Source organism: Zeus faber (genome assembly GCF_960531495.2).
Source record: "Zeus faber genome assembly, chromosome: 8".
Lineage (NCBI taxonomy): Eukaryota > Metazoa > Chordata > Actinopteri > Zeiformes > Zeidae > Zeus > Zeus faber.
Window position 1 is genome coordinate 28,196,816 of NC_137195.1, and position 23,741 is coordinate 28,220,556.

The following is a 23,741-nucleotide window of genomic DNA, read 5'->3' on the forward strand; positions in this document are numbered from 1 at the left end:
GTGCATGGACATCGGGCACAAGCGATTTGCTTGCCCGCCGGCTGCACCGGGTGGAGAACATTCCTTCTCCGGAGGCGTGTAGGACAGATTGAAAATTATCACACTGATTAAATAACATTGGGTGAGTATTATTGGGTCTGGGGACAGGGGCTCTGTCAGTGGAGGGAACCGAGACTCTCCAGGAGGGGCGAGGCGACGGGGAGCGAAGAGCAGGTCTAAAAACGAATCGGATTCTGTTGCTTAATCGCGCGTGATATTAGACACATCTAGTGCGAGCGTTACGTAATGTATCCGTAACATTAATCTATATGGGAACAGACTCCATACGGAACTTTTCTGTAAAGGAAGCCAATTTGGGAATGACTGCCAACTGCCTTTGCTGGATATTTCTTTATTCAGCAATGGTATGGATTCCACATGGGAAAGGCACTCGAGAGAAGAAGAGTAAAATAGTTATGTTGTGGGTTTCTGGCTGCTGCTCCAATGTACTTCTGTCTCCCCATCTCTCCTTCTTGACTCCTCCCCTCCCCCCTCACTCTGTGTCTGCTCTCATTGGCTGTAGCTCATGGCGTCACTCCCGCCGAGCCTGACATGACCAGATATTAAACCTGCTTGATATCTTGCCGGTGTCTGCCCGCCATCGGTGAGCAGTTTATTTCGCGTTGTGAGCAGTTCACACAACAGGCTCGTCACTCAGGGGAGTGTGTAATGAGTTGCCTCTGATCCTGGGCTTTGCTCGGCGATCTCCAAAAAACCTGTCGGTGAGTGGAAAATCACGGTAAAATCTTGTAGTCTGAACTCGGCATAAGCAGACGACCTGGTTCTGCTGTCACCAACTGAAGAGGGTTTACAGCAGAACCTGGCTCTGTTAGAACAGTTCTGCTAGACCTGGGTCCTGGCAGTTAACCCCCAAAAAAACAAAGTTTCAAAAGAAAGTCAAGATGTCAGGGAACCAAGTGCAACTTCACCCTAGGAACAAATCAAATCCAACAATGTGACTACTCATACAGTACCTGGGGCTGAAGATCACTTCCACTGAAAGTTTTAATTAGGCCATAAATTAACTGAAAGGGAAAGCCAGAAGGGCCTTATATGCCATCAAAAAGTCAGTACACATTGACATCCCAATTATGACCTGGCTCAAAATATTTCAATCATTTATTGAACCTACTGACCTTCATGGGGTCTTCTTTCAAAACAAGATTTTGGAAAACGAGACAAACACCAAATAAAAATCCTGCATTCAGAATTCTGTGAGCACATCCTCCATGTCTAGAGGAAAAGCTCAAACAACACACACAGAGCAGAATCAGGCCAATACTCGTTAATAATTCATATTGAAAAAATAATCATTAAATTCTGAAAACACCTAAAACTGCCAGGTCTGACGGCCACCACCATCAGACCTGGCAACCTAGAGAGGCTAGGCTGTGCTCCCACTAGAGTCGAGGAGACAGAGCTGTACTTCCTCACAAGCTGCCACAAATATCAGGACATCAGAGATGACTACACTAAATTTAATACAATTCTAATTCTACAATCAATTTAAATACAAGTCAAGCAATGTTTTAAATTTCAGGAGAAAAAGCAGAATGCTCAGTTGAGGCATTTCACATTTTATTGATATAACTATCGTTTTTTGTTTTGTTCATTTATTAATTTCATTATTGTCTCAATGTATTTCCTTCTGCTGTATGTTGTGTAACATATAAACGTCATGTCTTGTTATGCTTAAGTAAGAATGTTTGTCATGCCAATAAAGAAAATTTGGGAGGAAAAGGTTTCCTGATACAATTACAAATTCACATTCCAGTACAGATGCACACACACACACACACACACACACACACACACACACACACACACACACACACACACACACACACACACACACACACACACACACACACACACACACACACACACACACACACACACCATCTACCCATTTGTATCTTCTGTGCAGAATGCACCATCAATCAGCAGCCATTAACTAACCAAGTCCTGCTGATGTTGATGGGAAAAAGCAAACACGTGCACGGACCACTGAGGGGAGAATCTGACAATCGACTAATTCCAGGGGATGATTCGACAGAACCTGTTGCTGGGCAGGTTGGTCTGCCCCTACTTTTCCTATTCCAAATATCCATTCTTTTACTCACTGACATATTCATTTGCCATTTCTGTTCTCTTCCATTCTCACGTGTCTCGTTGCTCTGTGCCTCTGTGTGACCATAGCAACAGAGCAGTATGATAAGCTAAATTCCTTGTGTGCACAAACATCCAGTTATGAACACACCATCACGTCATCACTTTGAAGGGAAACTCGAAGTGTGTGTGTGCATGTGTGGAGGGGCATGAAATCCATGTACATGCATACATCGACTCATTCATTCCATACGAAAGCAAATTAAAAAATCATTGTTTGCTGCTATGTTCTCCAGCCTAGCATTTTGTCAGCATAATGACCCTCACTTGACTACTCCCTTTTATTTATGCAGTAATGCACCCACACGATCCGTCCTCCCTCTACGCCGCCTGGTCCCTGGCAACACACAGCAAACACCTCACCGCGGGGGAATTAGGGAGAGCCTGTGGAATTATTTATTTATTTATTTATTCTAATTTATAAATTCAAATTTGTATATTTGAAAAACCAAATTGGCGGCACTCAGTTCAACAAAGTGTGACTTAGCACATCAAAGGCTGTATAAATCTCTACAAACCCCGGGCAGTGGCCCTTTAAGAATTTACTGAGGAGCGGGGCCACTGCTTAGCATTCTGCGCGCCGGCCGAGCGAGAAACATCTGCGGCAAGCAAATCGGCGGTAGACGCCAAAATCCAAACGGTCACGGATGGCTGGCGCATGCATTCGGAGGTCATTTACAACTGGCCATGAAGGAGCCTTTGAAAAGCCCTTTCATTACAAGCCATTACCTTCTTTTTCAAATGTTTTACCATTGAGGGACATTTCACTATTGTTGGAGAACAGCAAAAAACAAAGCCGCACTTTAACATCTAACGATTGTATTCAAATCTGTGTATGATGAATGCTAATTTGGAAAATAAATGAATAAATAAAATAAAAAGCTATAGAGCATCAGTTCCAGGGAACATAGAGCTGGCCAGGCTTGCCAAGTGTTACACTGATTTGTGCCAGTTTTTATACCGGATTGTGTACTAGCGGCTACCTTTTATTTCCAAATAATCAATGTTGCAGGGAATCTGCAGAGTGAAAAAAGGTTGACTTTACACCCTGAAAATTATTTATGATCAACTGCAGTCTGGGCATCATGAAACTTCACTTGGGAGTTGGTCTGTTGGTCAAGAAGATTCCAAATTTATTTTTTTAAGGGACAGCTACGGACAACTTTTCCAAATTCAGTACCATGTTTTCCATTTCATTTAAGTGTTCAACAAACAGGAAGCTACAAGATTTGTCTGAGATTAAAGTTTCTTTTTGAGAAAAATATTAGGTTGTATTTAGCTTGAGCTTGTGAACTCGGTGTATTCTATCCATCACAAGCCAGAGCAAAACCAGGGCGAAGTGCAAACTAAGTTAAGCAAAACAGTTTGACAGGCATCTGCAATTAAATACATCTGTGGGCAAAGGGAAAATTGTACACTCCTCTTAAGGGGTGTCTGAAATCATATTACAAGATTCTTCCAGGTATGAATATGGGAAATATATTGTAATGTTTACCATTACCATTACAGAAGGATATATAAATGTCTCGACTGACTTATTATTATTATTATTATTACCTCTTTTGGGGGGGTCCAAATCCTAATTACGAGGGTCCGACCCCCCAAATACCCCCTGTAATTTGAACTATGTCTGTTGGCATTCCCTGGCAGACCAACCAAATTAAATCATTTTTTTATGTACAGTAGGTGGAAGAATGCAAACGCTAGAACCCAGAAATATTTTAGCCTTTTAACTGAAAATTAGTTTTTGTTGGCAGAGACACGCAAAGTGTGAATCACAACAATAATTGGGTGTAACCCCCAACTCCAGTCATTTAAAATATGTATTCCCTAGTCTTGCATCACAGCAGCCGATGCAATTATATACAGTATAAACAGGACATACACAGTATACACACACACACACACAGTATATATATATATATATATATAGACACACCTATACACACACACACACACACACACATACATACATACATATACACACAGCACATAAAAAATACTTTCAATAGCTTCGGCACTAATGAATGTATTGGGGCTTCTTCTTCTTTTTATGAGATTCACAAGAATCAAGCATTTTATTTTCGCCGTTAGTCCTGAGCTAATGAGTGTTCCTGTCTGGAGGACTGAGAACAAATTGTCGGTATAACTCAACCTTGAGAAAACAGCTGCTGGTGCTAAACGTCATGACACCCTGTAAACAAACTCCAGATCGGCAGAGCGGGGCTAATACAGCCACTGATCATACGGCGTTCAAGTGGTGCCCTTTACCTTTGCTCGCATCTCCAACCTGAACTTCATCAATCACTGAAACGGCCTGGAAAATAACTAATCATAATAACGAAATGTAAAGGAAAAACATGTCAGAATACGACGACCAGGCACCTCCTCAACCCCACCGACAACAAAAAACGTTAATGACGCTTGAGAGTGCTTTTCATCCCATTAAGCATCGCTAATCCATCAATGTGAAAAGTTTTGCTGTAGCATGCAAACACATGCACATATTTTGTTCAACTTGGCAGACAACGTGCATTAATGCACATATAATGGAATGACTGTTGGGGGGGCAGAGCTTATGAATCAGTGGTCCGCCCGGCAAAGGATACACACCATTTCACAAAAGGCCAATCAGACCGGGCTTTTTTCTCTCAACTACATGTCCAGTGAGGGAAATTCAGTATTGTTTCGGGAGGGTGGCAAATCAGAGCAGCTTTTGTCCTTCACCAACCCGTTGTGGTGAAAGTTGAAGGTCACACTGTCTGGAGCACCGATGCCCGACCCGAAAAGGTGATGCGCTAATCAGCTAGAAAAGCAAAGTGAAAGGAAGACAGTTTCCCAGTCCCCTGCGCACTTGACCAGAGATTGACAGGCCGGGCCGGAAATGAGATTCCATCGGGCCGCGTCCTTCACCAGCCCTCCCACCCCCCACCCCCACTGCCGCCCTTCATATGCATGCAGATTCAAATCCACTTAACTGCCGTCATGATTCAATCATCCCCAGGAGTCTACAAGCATCCATATCTCCCATTCACGGGGCACAGGCAACATACATACATATTCATGGGCGCACGCCGCAGCGAAGCATTTCAACATAACAAGGAAGAAAAGGTGTACAGCGGTGAAGGTGTGCCGCTGTGATTTGCACATGGGTGCATAATGAAGGGGGGTCTGGGCAAAATTTGTCAATGATATGAGTCACGAAAATACGGGATGCTCGTGCTGCCAGCTTGTGTGTGTGTGTTTACTAGAACTAGGAGCAGTAGCGGAGTTCCTCTGGTGATTGGTCATTATCTTGCGGCATGATAAAGGCAGTGATGACAGGTTGGAAGTTAATGAGAGCCATGTTACCAGACAGCAATAAAGGATCTCAATGCAACGGTCCTTAATTAAAAGGAGTAAATAGCGCTTTACTACTCCAGCGTATTAAAAATGTATGGTGTGTGTGCTGGGGATCGTATTCTAACTGCAGGCTAATTCTGAATGATTAAAAAGTTACCGTAAAAATTCCATACCAGCTCCATACCACACATTTGACCAAACGCATCTTCAGCTGCAGCCCAGAGAGACTCGCAACTCTGCATGTATAAACCATGCGATGACACTTTTTATCCCGAGTCAGAATCGTACTCCGGCCCTCTCCGCTACTCTCTCGAGTAACGAGAGAGATAACCCTGCCTCGCGTGTAACGAAATGCGATTACCGTCCAAATGCGCGTGACGTTCCTTTGAAGATTGCAGCGGAGGACGACGGGGCTGGAAGGGCCGAGGTTGTAATTTGACCGGCGGAGGGAGATAGAGATGGGACGCAGAGAGCCGGAGAGAGAGAGAGAGAGAGAGCAAGAGAGAGAGAGAGAGAGAGAGCGAGGGATGGAGGAATGGAGAACACAGATGGGCAGATACAGTACCAGAGGGAGAGGTCTTGGACTGGTCAGGCCAGAGAGACAGGGGAGGTGGAGTGAAGGGGGGCTGAGGGAGGAGCAGAAGGAGGATAAGGGGATGGAAGGGCGTGGAGGTGAACGAGAAAGAGAAGGAGAGGAGGGCCAGGCTGGGCGAGGGAGGACAGAGGGCGCACTATGACTGCTGGCCGATGTAAGGGAAGGGACTAGTATAATACAGTATGATATATATATATATAAACTGTATAGATAAGAGCGAGCTGCATGAACCTGTAGTACGCACAGATTTGGGTACTTGTTAATTTTTAATTGATTTGATGAAGCAGAATTTTAGAGCCGTTTCTTTCAATTTGTGTTTCTGTGTCTTGTGCCTTTCCCTGGAAGAGCAGTGCCTGCGTGTTGCTGTAGTTAATAAAACAACACACACAAATGCACACAAGTGTTATGTCACACACAAGTGATGTTTTCAAATCAACCAGCCAATCTGAACTGCCGCATCAATTAACTGACAGTTGATATGTCAAATGAAATTTTATTATTTTTAATGATGGATGGGGCGACTAGCTAGAAATCTCTTCAGTTCGGCTGAGTTAAAAAAGCGAAAATCGAGTAGAAAACCATCTGGAAGATCATTTAAAAACGGATGACTTCAGAAAGAACAAGAAGTGTCAAATCTAAAGGGTTCGCGCGGAAGCGCCGACCCCGTTAGCTGCAGCACAACTACCACCAGTACAGTTACATCGGAGACGAGGAGTTGCTAGGGCATGTGAAAGCGCCAGTGACAGAGTCCCTGTCCGGGGACGAGCCTGAGGATAACTTCCATTTAACAAGCAGTGATGTGGCACTACCTGCTGTCCAGGAGGAGCAACACGAATTGCATGGTGAAAAACGGATGCACGACACGGGTAGATGGCCACCGATATTGACACAAGCATAGCGGGATATTTTGCTACAGATGGGACAACAAGTAAGAAAAAAAATCTACAGAGACCTTGGCTAGTTTATTCAGAGGTCCAGGACGCCGTTTTTTTTGTTTTTGCTGCAAGCTTTTTTGTGAGTTTCAGTGAAAATCTGGCCTCGCAAGAGATTAAGCACCCACGAAAAGGCAAGTCATCTTGTGGAATGGAAATAATTGGACATCAGGTTTGTTTCTCAAAGAACCGTGAATGAACAACCAGCGGACAATACAGGCTGACACTATTCATTGGAAGCAAGTGCTGCAGTGTCTAATTAGTGCTTATTGAATTGACAGATACCACTGGGGCTGGTATGACAGATGTGCTTACAAGGAAACTAGAGGAGTAGGGCCTTGATATTTGTAACATGATGAAGCCATGAGAATGTCTCCAATACTTAATGGCATACAGAAAAGAGTTTGCTTCAATAATCCAAGGGCATTCTTTGTCCCATGCAGCGCTCAGTTTCTCAATCGGGTTGTTAACGACCATGTTGTCTCCGGGCAGAAGGCTTCTTTGGCACAATCCAAGAGGTTTACAGTTTCTTCCTCCACTTCAAGCTGGGAAGTGCTTAAAGAGCACATAGAACAAGGAGGAGTCTCAGACACAAAATGGGAAAGTAGTGTTGAGGCTGTTAAACCCATCCGTTTTCAACTCAGAGTAATATATGATGCCCTCTTGTCAATAGCGACTGACAGTCTTACTGGGACTTGCGGCGTAAAAACCAGGGCGGATGCGAGTGACTTCGCTGCAAAAATTAAGACCTACACATTCATGTGCTCCCTCGTTATCTTTTACGACATTCTCTTTGAGTTTATCATCTCCAGCAAAAAACTACAGGCCGTAAGCCTTCATTTTCAACAAGCAGTGACACAGCTGAATGCAACCAAACAGTTCCTTCAGCACGACCGCGCGGATGGCTCCTTTCAGAGAGTGCTGTCTAGTGCCAGAGAGCTGGTTGAAGAGTTGGACACAGAGGCGTCTTTTCCAGCACAAATAGCTGTGCGACCCCGGACGAAGAAGAGGTTGTTTCCCTACGAGGGAGACGATGAACCTGTCCTGAATCCTCAACAAAAGTTCAGAGTCGATTTCTTCACCAGGTACTTGACTGTGCCACCCAGTCAGTGCATGAGCGCATTCCTCAGCTCCAGAAGCACACTAAAACGTTCGGGGTGCTGTATGATATCCCATCAATACGTGACAAGTATGATACAACAGCAGCTCTCCAAGAATGCACAGAACTTGAGCAGGCCCTGACACATTGAGATTCACCACACTCTCAGCTCTCAACTCAACAAGAGAGAGAGAGAGAGAGGGAGAGAGAGAGTGAGAGAGAGAGAGAGAGAGAGATGTTATGGGGAAATCGTCCTGGAAACAAATCAGAGATGGATCAAAAAGAAGAGTGAAGATAGACGAGACACCTGGAGGGTGCGGAAGGAGACGAGCAGGTGGTGGGGTGGAGGGGGTGGCGAGAGGAGAGGAGGAAAGACGGTCACAGAAGGGTTGTTCAAATTCAGACAACTTCCTGCACTCGGCTCTGCTACAGGGCAGATAACTCTGCACATCCATTAGTTCAACTAATTCCCATCGCCATCTGCCGTGCGATTTCAGATGCACCTCTGGAGTCGGAGAAAGGGTTCAGGACTTTCGGGGGGGTATGTTGATTTGGAAAATATGGTATTGATTTGCTTAATTGGAGTGCCTAAAGTGGAGTAAGTGAGATCGCACCTTTCTATCAAAGAATCAAAATAGTGTTGTTTTACTGACTAATAGATAAATCCACTGAGAGAGATTCAGTCCATTCAGGCCTCACTTGATAGAGAGCGCTAAACGGCATATGTTTGTGGCTGTTTATTTAAAGCACATTTTAATACAACCAAACAATTCGGCAAACAAAAAACCAGAAACGCAAGTAGTCCTTACCTTCGTAGGCGATCTTAAATCCATGAGCGCTTACCGCGAAGTCACTGGTAAGCCTCAGCGAAAAAATTGATCCAGAACTGGTAACAGGCGCTGGGATTGTAAATCCTGTTAACCTGTGGAGAGAAGGACAAAATAATTTAAAATATAATTATTTCAATTCACGTTTCTTTTGCTCCTTTGTAATTCAATCCAAATCAATCCTAAACCTATCACTTAGGTATGAATGTACTTGGAAGTGCATCCTTTTCATTCTTACTCTCTTATAAATAGTCGTAGGCTTTTAGTCCAGAAGGTCAACAATTTTAGCGAACATTTATGACCCAAAGCCAGATATGCTCTCAAATAACATTTAATTCTAACCAAAGTGAATCATCAGTTTAGATAATAATAAAAATCAGGGGGATTGTAATGCAGGTTGTTAAGCGACAACTCGGCCAATACTTCACAATCAACACCCCGAACCCTATTGTCGGAAAGTTGTTTGATGGCCGCCAGCTGCATTGTAATGCATCGCTTCATTGCTCCCTTTCAAATTAGGTGCAGGTCTGAAAGAATCCATTTGCCTTGACGACGTCGTAAACAAGATGTGTTGCTGACTAATTCCTCAGCGGCATTTGCCGATTTTCTATCGACCTATCAAAAAAAAAAAAAGAAGAAAGCCGGTCTTTCGCCTCTCCCTATTTCACCTGCCCATTTTCTGGCATTCATATGTCTTTCCACGGCTCTGTATCTGGTTTGAGGAGAAGCCGGTTGAATGATGTGTGTAGCTTGACTCGGGGGTGGGGTGGGGGGGGGGTAACTCTGTTACTGAGGAAGAAGGGGCTGTATTTACAGGTTCGATAGTTTCCAATTACAGCACAGCGAACTGCATCGCTCTTCCTGGTAAATGATCACCCTCTGTTCCAGGTACTGCACTCTACTAGCGCAAGTCAATCGCAAGCAGATGGAAGTTTGGCTGCATCAGGACATGTGCACTTGTTTTAAAGTGGTAACAGAAACACATACTGTATTCTACATGAAATGATATGTCATTTTACGTTTTAAGATAATCTGAGATCGAAGGCCAGATTTTGCTGCCAAAAAGCATGTTACACTTTTACGCTCTCCCGCAGTAAATCTATAGATATTTGTGCTAGACTATAACCAGTCAAGCAGAGCTGGTACACAAGGATTTTGTGTGCTGAATCTAGGCAGTATTATTCTTTTATCCCTATTTTTTTTCTCTGATCTTCCTTTCCCCATTGCTGCAAAGTTGGACTTTCCTCACCTCTTACCCTAGTGCCATTCCGAAGGGCTGCTTCTGTATTTTCTAGTGGAAAAAGAGATAGGTCTTCAATTTAGGAGGGTGAGCAGAGTGGTGAAGAGAGTTCCATGAGGGAACTACTTATGGCTGAGCAACAAAAAAAAAGAGAAAAGGCCTAAAATAACAATAAACAGAGGAAAAACTATCAGTTTGTGGCTGAAGAACAGTTTGTGCCAGTGGCCCAAGACAGTGGCAGGGAGAGGGGAGGTTGATGGCACCCACCAGGATGGGAGCACTGTAGCTTTTTACAATATGACACCAAAACAAAAAAAAGGCTGCATTTTTATGGCTACGGAGATTAGATTCCATCTGTCCACTGAACTAAAATGCTATTTAAATGTTAGATGTGTTCAGCAGCCGTCACAACACTGGGAGGAATGGAGGACAAGAAGTCTAGGCCAGGGACAGGCCGTGACGGTGGGCCACTTGGGAAGCCAAGAGCATTGTGGTTTTAATTCCAAACAGTCACAAGACCGACTGATTCCAATGATTAGCTCCTGCGGCACATGCAGAAAGTGTGCCAGTCACTGGAAAGAGCTGGCGTCGTGATTGGCTGGTTGTAAACCTTTCATCCATTTTCTTGTTCTATAGCAAATACAAAGTAAAAATTTAACCTTATGAGGATCTTTTCCCCCTTTACTCTCATTTACTTTAATAAAAAAAACAAATATCTCCATCTCTGCTAATGCTACTTATTCTCAGAGAAGGTTTAGCTGTGACTGTTATATACAGTGGTTTGAAACTACCAACAATATATATTTATTGCAAGTTGCTTTGGAGAGATTTTTAGCTCACCAATGAAATTCAAACAAGAAAAATAAAAAAACCACAGAACAAAAAAAGTTTTTATCACCTATTGGACACGTTCAACCAAGGATTCCAAGGACTTTGTGACCCACTTAGAACAAGGAGCAGACAATGGGGACAGACGTCGACTGACATTCACCATGCCGTTGCTCTGGCAACAGGAGCATCAGGTGTATGGTTGGAAGATGTCATTAACAAATAAACACCGCGGGGGTGCCGTCTCCTCGGACGCAAGAGAGGGAGAGAAGAGTCCGTGAACCAAATTGGGGGAGATTTCGGGAACGTTCTGACCGTGTTTTCTGAGTAGAGGATTAAACCTCGAGTCTTGCATTTGGGAAAAATTCTAGTTTCAACCAGGAACATTTCATTTTCCACCTCAACACACTCATTGAATTTCAACAAAGGGGAAAATGTTAAGGTAATAAATTGTCTTTGGGGGTTTCACAATCATGACATTTTAGTTGAAAATGAAAGCAGCACTGTGTATCTTGTTATTTGGGAGTTGGCTCCACTACAGATTCTGAGTGCAATTGTACTTTGTCCAGACAAATTTGAACCTGAAAGTCACGTTTCAATAACAGTCTATGTTACAAACGTAGATATAATGTACACCTAGGTTACAGCGCCCCTTGCATGGACCACGCCACTTCAGCGAGCACTAAGTCCAAGACTCCCCCAGAGCTGTAGGGAGAGAGGGCGCGGGGATCGGCCCCCTGCTACCGGAGTAGGTACCAGATGTGCTCGGCCTGGCAGATCTGCTTGAACGTGTGAGTCAGAGGGTGAAACAAACCCTGTGGGGCAATGAGAGTAAGTGCCGGCATGCACTGGCTGAGGTGCGGGTGCCTCTCAGCCGCGTTGTCATGGAGGTGGCTATGCATTGTATATATGTATGATACGTAAGATACGTGTGATTCTCACAGTCTTCACAGTCAAAGGGAGATAAGGAGGACTGAAGCAACTACAGAGGGCTATTCCTCTTGTCTACAACAGGCAAAGTACTGGCCAAACGACTACTGCTACTGTCAGAAGAGATCCTCCCTGAGTCGCAATGTGGCTTATGTCCTTCCTGCAACTATCCTCCACCTTCAGTCAAACTCATGTACAGGACTGATGGCAGGTTCTTCAACCTTCACTTTCACCATCATGGAGCTCCAGTATGCAGATTAGTTGTGCAGCCGAATTTTCAGCAAAGCACAAATAGTGAGTTTTTACGATTTTGTACAAATATTTGTTTTACAAATATAATAAAAAGAAAAACATGTCAAAAAGCTGGTATTCCTCATAACGTGGGTATTTGTGCGCGGGGGCAGTGAGATCCATTCACAAATGGTTACTTAAGACGTATGTGGAGACGCACTCCTATGCCAGGTGTGAACGGATGTACTCAGAGCTGTACACTTGTGATTGTTTCACCCAAGATACATGGTTAATGACCGGGTGTAAACAGGGCCAGACAACAACGCCCCCCACAGATGAGAACCGCGGAGACTAAGCAGGTCCCGCAGACAGAATCTCCACAGACAGCCCAGCCCCTCACTTTCCTGTCTGTGTTAGATGAGAACCATGTGATCAATAATATCATCAATGAATCAGAATATAAATGCTGTTCTCACTTACATCCGTCACCGGGTGAGTCCCCTCCCTTTTCGGGCAGGGTCCCCCTTGGGAAAAGACAGGGAAATCACCTGTCTGTGGTGACGAGGGCAGAGGAAAGTAAAGAGGAGTTTATGGGGAATGTCCCCTGCCTGGAGGCATCCTACCTCTCCCTATACTACCCCGAGTGGCATCTCAAGTGCTCACAAAGTGCTGCAAATGTGGCTGTCGAGGTTATTATACATGTTTATTGCTGGGTTTATGGAAACCATAAACCAATATTACATTTAAAGTGGAAATCTGGAAGATTTTGTTTTCTTGTTTGTTGCTGGTGTGTTTTCGGACCCCCCTTCCCAAGGAGCCAAACTTCAGGTGGACCAGTAGGGGGTGCTGTCTAACAGACATTTATTTAAATGAAAATCTTCGAGATTGGCACTTTAAAGCAGCACTACTGTATGAAACAGTAGTGCTGCTGGGAATGAAAGAGGTGACATTCTTCATAATACAAGTCTATGTACCATCAAAATGATTTTGAAGCGGTTATCTTAAGAAAATTACATAGTGTTGCTTTAAGTGTTCATAATTATCATAATAGTTTATTTTAGAACACTTATATTAGCACTTCAAGATCCTAAAATTACAAAAGTGTAATAAAAACAAAAACAGGATTGTCACTTTTATTCAAAACACAAATACAAATACAAATAATTTTGCTGCCTAAGATACAAATATAAATACTGGGCTCTCAGTAAATCCCTAATACAGACACCCTAGTTTCTCAGTCTGAAGCGGAAATGCCTGAATGCCTTTTCCAGAGATTTTTAAGATTGCCAGAGCGATTTTAAACCAACCAGCACCCGACAAACCCTCCCAAGACCACACAATTTGTGTGGACAACTACATATTGGAGAATGTGGATCACTTCACACACCTGAGCAGTTTTCTTTACACAAGAGCTGTCATTGATGCCGAGATTAACCACCGTATAGGGTGTGCGAGTGGAGCTTTTGCTAGGCTGAAGAAGAGAGTGTTCGAGGATCGGGACATCTAACCAAGACCAAACTTCTCATCTATCAAGCAGTAGTTCTGCCTTCCCTGCTTTATGGGCCTGAAAGCTGGACCACCTAAAGCAGACATACAGTATGAAAAGCCTGCGGCAGTACCACCAGCGATGTCTCCATAAGATCCTGAGGATCAGCTGGGAAGATAGGTGAACTAAGGTCTATGTCTTGGAGAAAGCCAACATCCCCAGCATGACCACAACCATCACCTGGCACCAGTTACGATTGACGGGCCAAGTTGTACGCATGCCAAATACCCATCTTCCGAAACAAATGCTTCACGGCCAACTGAAGGAAGGGCAATGCACCCAAGCGGGACAGAAAAAGCGGTACAAGGGCAACATCAAAACCCACCTGAGAAAGTACCCCTTCAAACTCAACAACTGGGAGGAGGTGGCTCTCAACAGAAACCTGTGGAGCAGGGTGGTCTATGAAGGCACAGCACAGCAAGAACAGGACCTCCACCATGCCGCAGAAGAAAAGGGGCAACAAAGAAAGGAGAGATCCAACACCAAAACAGCTCCTCCAACTCTCACTATCATGAAAACCATCCACAAATGCCCCCATTGCAACACAGCCTGTTGATCAAGGATTGGCCTATACAGCCACCTGAAGACCCACAAATGACCAGACCCACCGACAGTAGGACAATCAACTTCAAGTGATCGCCGATGATGATGATGATGATGATGATGTAATAATAGTGACAGCTCGAATTGCCATACCATAGAGCAACAATGCCAATTTTAAAACTCTGTTCTGAGGGGAGTTTAAATAGTAATTTCTGGTCCACCTAAAATACACTTGCCCGGGTCCACCTTAAATACACTCGCTCGTGTGTATTTAAGGTGTATATGTGTATATATATATATAGATATCAGAATCAAAAATACTTTAATAATCCCATATATTCTCGGGAACTGAAATCGTTGCCAATTTCTATTTAAGACTCTACTGTAGACACGTCAATGTAAGAAAAAGGGGTATAAATATAGGTCATTTCTCACATTCTCACAGCATTCTCCAAAACTCTGGAAGGCTGCAGCAACTGCAGCATAATCACAGTAAACCAACATGGAGTGCTGAGCTCACTGTGGGATACCTCTGCACCAGAGGTTTGATCTGATTTGATTTGTTGGTGGCCTTGCCATTGTTTCCTGAACAAAAGGAAAACAGCTATTCACTTTGTTCTGAGTAAAAGTTATTCCACGCTTTAACTATGCAGTCACTATTTCGGGAAGTATTTTTCTGACAACCCGATGTGAGCTCTGCGCACCATCCAAATTCCTTGTGCAATCACAAGAAGTTATTTGTGTTGAGCTGAGTAATGTTTGTGTAGAAACAAACTGGAAACAGCACATTGGATGTTATTCGAAGGCAAAAGGGAGGGATGATGTTGCTTGAGTAGGTAAAACATGTCAGAGGAGGATGTGTCACGACGGAGGTCTTTTTGCAGATTTGATCAAAGACGAGTCAAAAAACAAAGCAACGATCATAAACTGTCATAGGTGACGAGTCAAATGGGAGATGATATCCTGCCAAATGTCTGTCTACTAGTGAGTGGGATAGACCCTGGAAGGTCCTGACAAGAATGTCACCATAGGATAAAAAAAATAAACAGAGGTGCATGGTTTTCTGTGATTTTTTGGGGTTTGTTATTGTTTTTTGTTAATTTTTAGGTTATTATTGTTATTTTAGGTTTATTGCTGATTTTTTCTTGTTTATTTTTAGGTTTCTATTTCTTGATTATCATACAGTTTATTGTGTATTTGCCACATTTTATTCTTCATTGCTTAATTTTTGGTTAATTTTACTGTTAGGTTTGTTGTAAATTGTAAATTTTATAATGTTCATTGTTTGTATGATATTATTGCATTTATATTGTATATTTCAAATTGTTATGTTTTCTCATAAATGTTTAGGTCTATTGCGAATTGGCAAATTTTTCAGCTAATTCTATTCCATTCCAATTACTTTATTATCATTGCCTATCTTTTATGTGAGCTGCTGTGACACTGCAATTTCCCTCCGGAGATGAATAAAGTATCCATCTATCCATCAATCTATCTTTAGTGACCATTGGAGAATATGTGCCTTTCCCCTCCCACCTGAACACACTCCATCACCCCAGAAGGGGCTCTGTCAAATGGCCACCACCTGTTTAGGGTGTCAAATCCCTGCCGTTCTTTGGCTGGCAATGAGAAAGAGAGGGAAAGGAATGACATACCTGTATTTATCTGACTCATTCCCTTTCTACCTCCATCCATTTTTCTTGTTGCCATATTCGCTTTCTTTAAGTGATGCTGCTCAAGCCCCCCGTTCTATTTGCTCTTACACTCTCCACATCGCTACTTCCAATTTTTGTATTTTTTGCATTTTCGTCTGCGTCTTCTTTGGTTGCTGTGCCTCTTTAACCTCTCTGGTTGTCTCAGGAGAGAGAGAGAGAGAGATGGAGACAGACAGACAAGCCAAAAAAACAAGATGAAGGTGTAGTGGAGAAAGAGGCCTCAAATGCGGATGAGACTGGTAAATAAGAGTGGATCGCTTTCCTCGTGCCCGCTGTTAGATTGAAGGAAGTAACGCCTGTTGCCCACTTAGGCGCAAAAACTAACCTCCCTGCTGGCTGGCTCATCCAAACAGAGAGGAAAAAGAAATAACAGCGGGGTGGATGATTAATAGACATATTTTCGCTGCGACATGTCCCGACTCATTATTGGAGCCCCGCACCCTGGAATTCGCTTTAATAACTGCGGCGGCAAAAGGTCAAACAGTCCTATGAATTCAATCCTTCCTAATTATTTTACTAGGGGGATGAAGTAAGGCTGTCGTTTCCTTAATTTTTGCTGAAAAGAGAAATGTTCATTGAGGGAAAGGTCTTGAGAATCATTACACAATGTCAATGTCCCTGCGCTGTTTTGTGCTTTTGTGGACAGGCCACCGCAAAAGTTGCAGTCTTAATATCATACCATAACATCTTAGCCGTGTACGTGATTCTCTGCATGGTAATAAAAACCATGATGAACAGGCAGGCATTTGAAATTAACTCAAAAGATAAATTCCTTGTAATGAGTTCACAGGTGTGCAGACAAAGGGGCACGCACCCCATTTCAGCTGTTTCCCATTTGAAATATTTGGGTAGCAGGGAAGACTTGAGAGACAATTTCCAATGTCCAGGTCAGTAATTACGTTTAGCTTACCTATTCATTTTCACAAACATTAACCTTGTGAAAATTAATAGGTTATACAGTCCCTTTGCATCCCACACTGAAGACGAACACTGTTTCTATTGTACGTAGAGAGAGAGAGAGAGAGAGAGAGAGAACCAGCAGAACACACCCTAAATGTTCCAAGACGTGAAATGAAAGGTTAGTCAAGTCTGAGGTCTTTGGCCACAAGTCAAGTCTCAAGTCTCTGAAGGACGAGTCGTAGTTGACTCTCCAATCATTTTCTAATAGTCCAAGTCTCCAGTCCGCAGAAAACTTAAAATTGATACTTGGCCATTCCATTCACATGAGTGTTCAAATCAGATCTTTATGATTAAATTCTGAACCATTATCAACATAATATTTGTCAGCCATTATGAACTCACCACAATAATGGCAACACCAAAATAACAAAGCCTTTTCTTATCTCCTGTGGGGAACTACTAGATTATTACACTTGACTTTATGACTGTTCCTGTTCTCCTCGACTACCTCACCAAAGGCCTTTCTCAATCTGCGTTATTGTTTGTACTTGTGTTCTTGTGGACTTGTGAGACGTCATCAGTCGCAGCCCAAGTACTGTTCCAATTTAAAGTCCACATCATGGACGTATGTAGACTTGCTTCGCTCATTTTATCGAGGATGCATCGGTGGTGACTTGTGTGGACTTGGGACAGCCAAGTATCCCAGAATGCATTGCATGTTCCAATTGCAGATCACAGAGTTAGCACTTCTCCTACGCACGGAGAGGAACAGAGGAGTGGCGGCGGGGGGCAGGGGGGGGCAAAGAGAATACGTAGATCAATGGGGAGTCACTCTAATCAGGTCCATCACGGGCCCCGTCGATTCTTTTTCCATGTTAAAAATTCATTGTGGCTTTTGTCGTGCTCCCGCCTGAATTCCTGTCTTAATTAATTAAAGGGATTAATTAATTAAAAGCCTCTTCAATCTCTATCAAGGATTATATTTATAATTATTGTGGTGGCAAAAAGGACCAAAAAATATATATATTCTGAAAAAAAGAATCTTTCACTTATTCCAGCCGGATGTCACCTGAGTGTATGACACATGAATAATTTTCTTCAAGAACGAGAAGGTTTGTGCTTTTTTTAAACAGGGAGTTTTAAAACTCTGTGTGTGTGTGTGTGTGTGTGGGGGGGGGGTTCTCTGAGTGATTTCTGGGAGGGAAATGATTGTGTTAGAGCATTGCGTTCTACCAGCATACGTTCAGGGCCCTAGAGGCACAATGAGGATTCTGTCATGGAATTTGCGTTTTCTGGCTCAACGCAACGCTAGCCGAGCATTGTGATGAAATCCTCCACTTCTAAGAAAGACAGTGTGACTAAAATACAAAGAACACTGTAGCTATTTAGAGGCTGAGGAAAAAAAGAGAAAAATAAACATCAAAAAACCTTTTTTTTTTTGTCTTTCAGCGAAAATCGGTTGTGCTTCTCCTTCTCAGCTTTTTTAATGGTCGGATTAGTTCCATGAGAGTTCTAGTCTCAGCAAAATAATTTTGTTGGCTGCTCTGTATTTAAATGTTAACCCTATGCTTTGCAGTGCTTAAAGTGGAAATCCATAAGATTGTCTGTGTTGGGTTGATTACACAACAAGTCCCAGAATTCCTTTTGACACTGACACTCCGGGCTTGCCCTCATCTTCACTCATTGGTCAAATTACTTTCTCCAAAGTATGCCTTCTTCTGATCAATTGATCTATAGAGAACAGCAACAAGGGTGCTGTTCTTTTTTGAGAATGTCCATCCACATCGACAGATGATCAAATTCATCAAGGCTACCTTTCATTTCTTACTTGTGCCCGATCTTTTCATTCTTGTCAGGAAACCAACAATGGAAACTACATATACTGTAGAGGAGCACATGCATAATGCAAATACATGGAATGGCTGTTTCCAAAAAAGCACATACAAAATATGGGAAAATCTCAAAATTAAATAATAGTTTTAGTACCACTTTAAATAAGCACAGGATTTTGAAGATGTACCGATACAAAACTATTTTCTCTAATGGAAAATGTCACTACACATCACATACTCGATGACGTAATTGCATCGTATTGATAAATGATGTGAATTATTAGCTTCTATAGCCCCAAAACGTAGAGCTTCTTCAGTTCAAATAATTCATCCAATAATAGGTCAATTTCGGTGCACGGCTGATAATTCTGTAGCAGTACAATCAATCAAACAAACTAACATGAGATTTTTATACAAATCTAAAATCATAATTCTTAGGTCAAAATTCCTGGTTGTAGCGTACTTCTTTTTTCAGTCAACAGCTATTGGGTGGACTTTGTTGTAAAGGCAGTGGTTTGCAGTAGCTCCATTCAGAGTTGAGCCAATTGCCAATGGGTCAGAGACAGCATCTGATGAGTTCAAAAAATGATTAATAAGAATTACATTTCTGCCTCTTCAAAGGCTTACACTTTGGATGGAGTATGCATTCCAAATTAAATTAGGTCCATTGACCGTTGTCAGCTCAAGCTCCGTGTGACCAAAATCCCTGAATGTACTTAATTGACAAAACAAAACGCAGCAGTCAGATATGGCAGCATAAAAAGATTGATTTCACTCTGCAATAGGCATTGTTTTTTCTCTGAAACTAGTTGAAGTTTCAGTTCCTTGAGGAACGTGTGCAATGTGTGCGCTGTAGGAGCGTTCAGTGCCAGCCAAAGTGATTTGGTTACACTTCCTGGTCGGATAACCGGTTCAATATTGAAGGACTAACATAGTGTGGCAGATCTGCCTGCCACACGCCACCCGAGTGGCGTTTTCAGGGCCCTCCCACACAGAGACACAGGCAGATGTGTTGCAAACACACCACTTTCAAAAATTCAAATCACTGTTAACTGTTGGCAGAAATAGGAACTGTGAACAAGAACTTTGAATAGGGTTAGGGTTATGGTACTTTATAAAGCAATAGGACATTCTTTCTGCGCTGTACACTTACATTTGTTCATTGATCAGATGCCTTTTTCCCTATCAAAGCATACATGGACCAGTGGAGCAACATCGAACTTAAGTGCATATCCTGTTCCTAAATTCAACCAGAATCTGATTTAACTAACTGTGGAGAAAAGTGGTCGTGTTTCCAGCATCATTACCTCGTTGCAAGGAGCTACCTCGATTCTCTGATGGTGCATGTATTTGTATTGTAGAGAACAGTGAGACAAATAAGGCTAGTTCTTAACAGCAGCTGTTTGCAAGATGCAAAGTCGTGAGGTTTCCATACATAATAAGTCATAATATATTATGCTGTATCCGATCGTTGCTCGCCACTGATAATCAGCATAAACCACGCCTCAAATTCTCCATATAAGGAACTTCCTGGTTCCTGCACAGTGGTAAACAAAGAGGAGGAGCTGACTCGGCTGCACGTCTGCTGGGGCTGCCGGATTTTTGCGCAGCAGTGATGGAGCCAATAGATGCTGTTTTCTCTAGAAGATTGGACTTAAGATTGGACATTGTTTTTATCAAAAAAACTTTTTTTCTATTTATTGATTGCATGGAGGCTGTTTGGTGCTTGTAGTGAGGAAGCCGATGGAGGATTTGGACATGGTGGTCTCGCATGGCACAGTTGGTCTGGTGATAAAGTTGCGGCTCCAAGTTCACTCATATCATAATATAATGAAATACCAAAAATTTAAATGGCTGCTGGCTGCAGTACATGAAGTCCAGGGTAGTCGGCTCTTCTTTAAAATGTGACTGTAGAAGCTAATTTGTTCTGGCATGGTTACAGTGTATTTCTATGATGGGGCGCTACACACCGCCATTATAAACGATGACACGCTTGTCTGTGACCAATCAGAAGTCTGCATTGCTATCACGTGACCGTTGTGGAAATGAGAAATGCAACATTTTTTGATAACTTCTCGTACAAAATATAGACAGATTTTGATCATACTTGGACAATGGTGAGTCGAAACTGCCCCCAATACAAATCTTATTCATTTGTTTTCGTGGGTTTGTGGGTTCCATGAGTTTCATACTCAAGGGACGTAAAAAAAACAAAAAACAATAGGGTTCTCGACATACGACAGAGTTATCCTAGACCTAAACATATGGGTAAACAGAGACACACCTCAGATTGGTATGTTTTATATTGTATAATATTGAATATTCACTCCTTTTTTTACCAATTGTGGTCCGAATATGACATTTAATTGAAGTTCGGCAGTCCTCTTTTCCAGGACTCTGATATCGTCGTGATTTTTATTCACGCTTGGTTGTTCAAGATTCAAGAGGTTTATTCGTCACATAGTTCTAAATGTTCTTCCAAATTAAGCACATATTTAAATACGAACATATTGTTGGATCACAATTTTTTGTGGAAATATTGCATACGCAAGATTAAAGTACAAATCTGTGCAGGGCACTGTTCATTAATGAGGCCCTAATCGAGCCATGTTTCATTTGCCTTCTACTCTCACTTTTTGCATCCATACAGTTGGACTGTTGCGGTTACGTATGCAAGGCTAAATACAAGGCTACAGTATGTTTTCAAATAAGACCAAACTGCACAATGTTGGAAGGAATCATCACAGTACTGGTTGGTGCATCACCATAGCAACAGCTAGTGAGGCTCATGGGTAGTGTAGTATTTAAGTGTAGGATTTCAGTGCACTTTCAGATACCAAACTGTTGGAAAAACATGATTTCTCAGAAGCAAGGATGAAATATTGTTAACTCAGGGGGAACTTCTGGAACCAATAGCCGTACCCATGGTTCTGCTCTATAGCATTTATAGACAGAAGGGCCATCTCTGAGCCCTCTCCGGACTGACAAAACTATAACAACTTCATCCACAAAAGGGAGCCAGCTTGATCTCGCCATCTTCCTTAATTTTGCTTTTGAGTATGGTCTACACATGGAATATTATTTTCTCACTGGGAAGTTCTTGCAGTTTATCACTTTTTAGGGAATGTTCAACAAGAAGATACAGTTCCTACTCTTGTCTCTGAAGGAACATGTGTATTGTAAGTGAAGGCTTATAACCAGACACTTTCAAGAGATATCTGCAGCTTATGATACAGGTCCACTTATCTGCAAAACGCGGTTCTGGTTCTGGTCCATTTGGTTTACTTAGTAATATTTTCCAACCTCTCACACTCTTTTCTTTGACCTCCAAAAGTGATTCTTGAAATGGATGAATCACTCAGGTTTCTGTTCAACAAATTATTTCTGATAATTATATTGGCTTTTGAATGACAAAATACGTACAATTCCATTAATCATCAGTCTATTCACTTGAACCATCTGTAAACCATTATCACAGGCAGGTTTATAGCACCAACGGGCATCATTCAGACTCTGTTAATGGACTTGCTTGTGCCGCTTTAGTTATGATTTGACCTGACCTGTTAATAATAATTGTGCAGGATTACTGCAATTATGGGCCTTTTAAGTCTAAACTTACAGTATGTTCGAGTCCTTTTGTCAACTTTTCACACATGAACAATGCTAAATCTCTTCACACCTCAAATGAAGTGGACCGAGTGGAACTACACTTTTAAAGTACAATCACTAAATGCAATTAAAATCTTAATGAGTAATATAATTTTTTTAAATAAAATTTTCCATGTTATTACAACACTTATGTGATTAAGTCTAATTGGGGAGAAATCCTGCTGAGTCAATTTTGTTTGAGTTCTGCACAACACTGCACAATTATAGACTATGACAATAACTTGAATGTCAGTATTTGGGAAACTGATTACTCAACAATGCTAATCAAAATGTGCAACTGATGGTTGTACAATGGTCGATGTGCTCAGGTTTGATTTCACAATGAAAAAAAGAACAAAACCATTGTGTAAACCAAAAACAACGTGCTACAAAATCTGCTCTCTGAGTTCTCTAATCCCACAAAGCCTCTTTAAAGGTACAGAAAGAAGCACGCATGTGCACGCTCTGCGGCCAGCGTGCTACGGCTGCTGCCGACTGCCTGACACCTTCTTGACAGGAACAGTGTTCGGCGTCGTGTGTACAAAAAATATTAACTTTTATCTCCCTTTGACTCACCACAGATTCAAAAATAAAGACTTAAATGAATGCTTTACTATTGAGAAATTTACCAGTCTGCTGCAGCTTCTCGCTGTGTTTAAATGCAGTCCAATGGGGCAAACGTCAAGCATTAAAATAAATAAACATAAATTCTCCTTTTCGAAAACAGAAAACTTGTTAAGTTACAATCTTATCACATTTTATTTAAAACTGAGTTTTGCAATTGCAGTCGTACATCAAAAGCATACTCACACTGCAACTTAAGAAGACACATACAAATTGACAAAACAGAAGCAAATTAAGAAAACGTCTTCACCAAATTGACAACACATGCGCAACATTTAAAAAACATGCTGCAAATCCAGACTTGTCGAATGAACTGCATACCAAAACACACTTTGCAAATTCGAAAAACACAACGGCATTAACGGAAAACACAAAAGCCACATTACGGAAGTGCAGCACACCGGATGTACCGATTTACGAGAGACCGCACGTTTTCCGTGTCTCCCCTCTATTGTTATGGGAAATGTACGGTCTCTCAGCAACAAAATGGACAAGCTAACGGCGCTAACGCGGAGCCGCGCAGAGTTCCGGGAGTGCAGTCTGATGTGTTTCACTGAGACATGGCTGCACAGGGACATTACGGACCAGAACGTCTCTGTCGATGGCTTCCACACTGTCCGGGCGGACCGGGATTGTACCGAGAGCGGTAAGCGGAAAGGCGGGGGGCTTGCCGTTCTAGTTAACAGCAGATGGTGTAATCC

General features: G+C 42.3%; 1 protein-coding gene across 1 annotated transcript in view; it reads right to left on the bottom strand.

The window, feature by feature from the left end:
- Positions 1 to 23,741, bottom strand: part of LOC307234379 (CUB and sushi domain-containing protein 3-like) — a gene marked incomplete at both ends in the record, with an annotated part of 277,445 nt that overhangs the window by 233,866 nt on the left and 19,838 nt on the right. The window contains one exon of the mRNA XM_080006075.1: positions 8,986 to 9,098. Coding sequence (XP_079862201.1) covers positions 8,986 to 9,098 — 113 coding nt within the window. The remainder of the gene's footprint in view (positions 1 to 8,985; positions 9,099 to 23,741) is intronic.